The 1972-nt window shown below is 43.3% G+C and overlaps 1 protein-coding gene across 1 annotated transcript; it reads left to right on the top strand.

Moving 5' to 3' along the window:
* The first annotated feature begins 1157 nt into the window (after positions 1-1157).
* On the top strand, positions 1158-1640 carry LOC117591718 (histone H3). Its single transcript, XM_034285038.1, has one exon. The coding sequence runs from the start codon at positions 1173-1175 to the stop codon at positions 1581-1583; it is 411 nt and encodes a 136-aa protein (XP_034140929.1). The 5' UTR covers positions 1158-1172; the 3' UTR covers positions 1584-1640.
* The last annotated feature ends 332 nt before the right edge of the window (positions 1641-1972 follow it).

Raw genomic sequence — 1972 nt, 5'->3', positions numbered from 1 at the left:
GAAGAGCTTAACATGGATGACATTTTTGTTCACTATATTTAGTGTGAACTTTTTTGATGTGTCCTTCATTAGTTTTGTCAGTGCCTTTGGGTTTTGCTCGTATGTTACAATGACCGGTATACCTTTTTCATTTAAAGGTTCTGCTACCTGCTGTTTACTGGGCGTTGGTTTTTTGATACTCGCTTGTCCTGGGGCTTGGATGGTTGAGACACTGGAACTCTCGTTGTTATTAGCTTGTTTTTTTTGTTTTTTGGTGTTGGGGGTTTGGTGTTTTTTTGTTTTTTTTTTAGGGGTAGATACTGTTGTTGATGTTGATGTTGTAGTTGGTGGCTCCGAAGTTTTTCCTGTATTACCCAGGGCTTCGAAGTATTTTTGAAATTTCAGGTGCTCTGCACGTAGAAATTTCAGCTCTTCCATGATGGAATCCATCTCATCACGGTCGACCATCACCGTTTCGTTGTCTACTTCGGTATCGCTTACATCGCTATTGTCATTTTCGCTGTCTGAGGTGGACAGCTCCGCTCTAGTTCGCTTTGAGTTTTCGCTCTCTGCCTCCATTGCAGTGTCCTCGAGCAACACTTCCTGTTTGTCCTCCATCTCCGCTTCTAGTTTCCTTTCTTGTATATGTTTCTCTTCTCAGTTCTTTGCCACACATCACCACTGGCACTGTCACTCTGCTCTTCGTACTCTCCTCCTTGTTTGCGCATTCACACTTTACTTTTTCGTTTCACTGTTCAAGAATTAAGTGTGCAATACATGCGACTTTCCGTCTAGCTTTCTCGACTTCACGTCTCTATCGTGCTATCGCACTATCGTACTATCGCACTGTCGCACTCTGGTAGGTCCTCTAAGGTTGCTATTACACTTCAGTTATTGCACTTTGCCACCTTTACCACGACCAGTCATTTTTCACTACGTTGCTTCACTCTACGAACTTTGGAAACGAATGTTGAAGTAAATAGAAGCGCACTCCTATTTATACCAAAACACCACCGAAGCACGAGTGAGTCCGAATGATATGCTCATCTCGCTCGGGAAATGAAATAGCATGCTTCGGGCTGCTCTCGCTCTCGTTTCAACCCTCCGCCAGGAGAATGCTATATAAGCAAGCATCAGTGCCTGCGATCGCTTATTGTAAATTCGAATTTCAAACGTTGAAGTGAAAATTGAAGATGGCTCGTACCAAGCAGACTGCTCGTAAATCCACTGGTGGCAAGGCGCCACGCAAACAACTGGCTACTAAGGCTGCACGTAAAAGTGCTCCAGCAACCGGTGGCGTGAAGAAACCTCATCGTTATCGCCCTGGCACTGTTGCCCTGCGTGAAATCCGTCGTTACCAGAAGAGTACCGAGCTGCTGATCCGCAAACTGCCTTTCCAGCGGTTGGTTCGTGAAATCGCTCAAGATTTCAAAACCGACTTGCGTTTCCAGAGCTCGGCAGTAATGGCACTGCAGGAAGCTAGCGAAGCCTATCTGGTCGGTCTCTTCGAAGATACCAACTTGTGTGCCATCCATGCCAAGCGTGTCACAATCATGCCCAAGGACATCCAACTGGCCAGACGTATTCGTGGCGAGCGTGCTTAAGTTGATATTTCTTCGACAAGCGCATAGCAATTGTATTCAAATCGGTCCTTTTCAGGACCACAAAATAACTTCCATTGAGATTTTTTATTTCTGCATGCTAGTCGTATTATTTTTCTCAAATAAAGTATTTACATATATAACATATCTTTGCTTCGTCGTAGTCAGTTTGGCTACTCAATATTGTGCGAATGCCTTGTTTTACTTATGCAATATAAAAAAATCGGCAATTCAATGGGGACATCATCCATCCAATAAATTCTTACCGTATATGATTCGTATTAAATGTTCCGATGTCATGTCGACTTGTTATTCGAGTGGATATTCTTACGAGGGGCATTTTGAATAATTGTTTATAAAAAATGTGTGCATAGAAACCATTGTTTGTCTGT

The sequence above is a fragment of the Drosophila guanche genome, unplaced genomic scaffold (genome assembly GCF_900245975.1).
Source record: "Drosophila guanche unplaced genomic scaffold, DGUA_6, whole genome shotgun sequence".
Lineage (NCBI taxonomy): Eukaryota > Metazoa > Arthropoda > Insecta > Diptera > Drosophilidae > Drosophila > Drosophila guanche.
Note: the sequence above shows the minus strand (reverse complement) of the source record. Positions and strands in the feature narration are given on the sequence as shown.

What these genes read in the sequence shown, in the direction of transcription:
- LOC117591718 (XM_034285038.1), top strand. Translation starts at nt 1,173, where the DNA reads ATGGCTCGTACCAAGCAGACTGCTCGTAAATCCACTGGTGGCAAGGCG.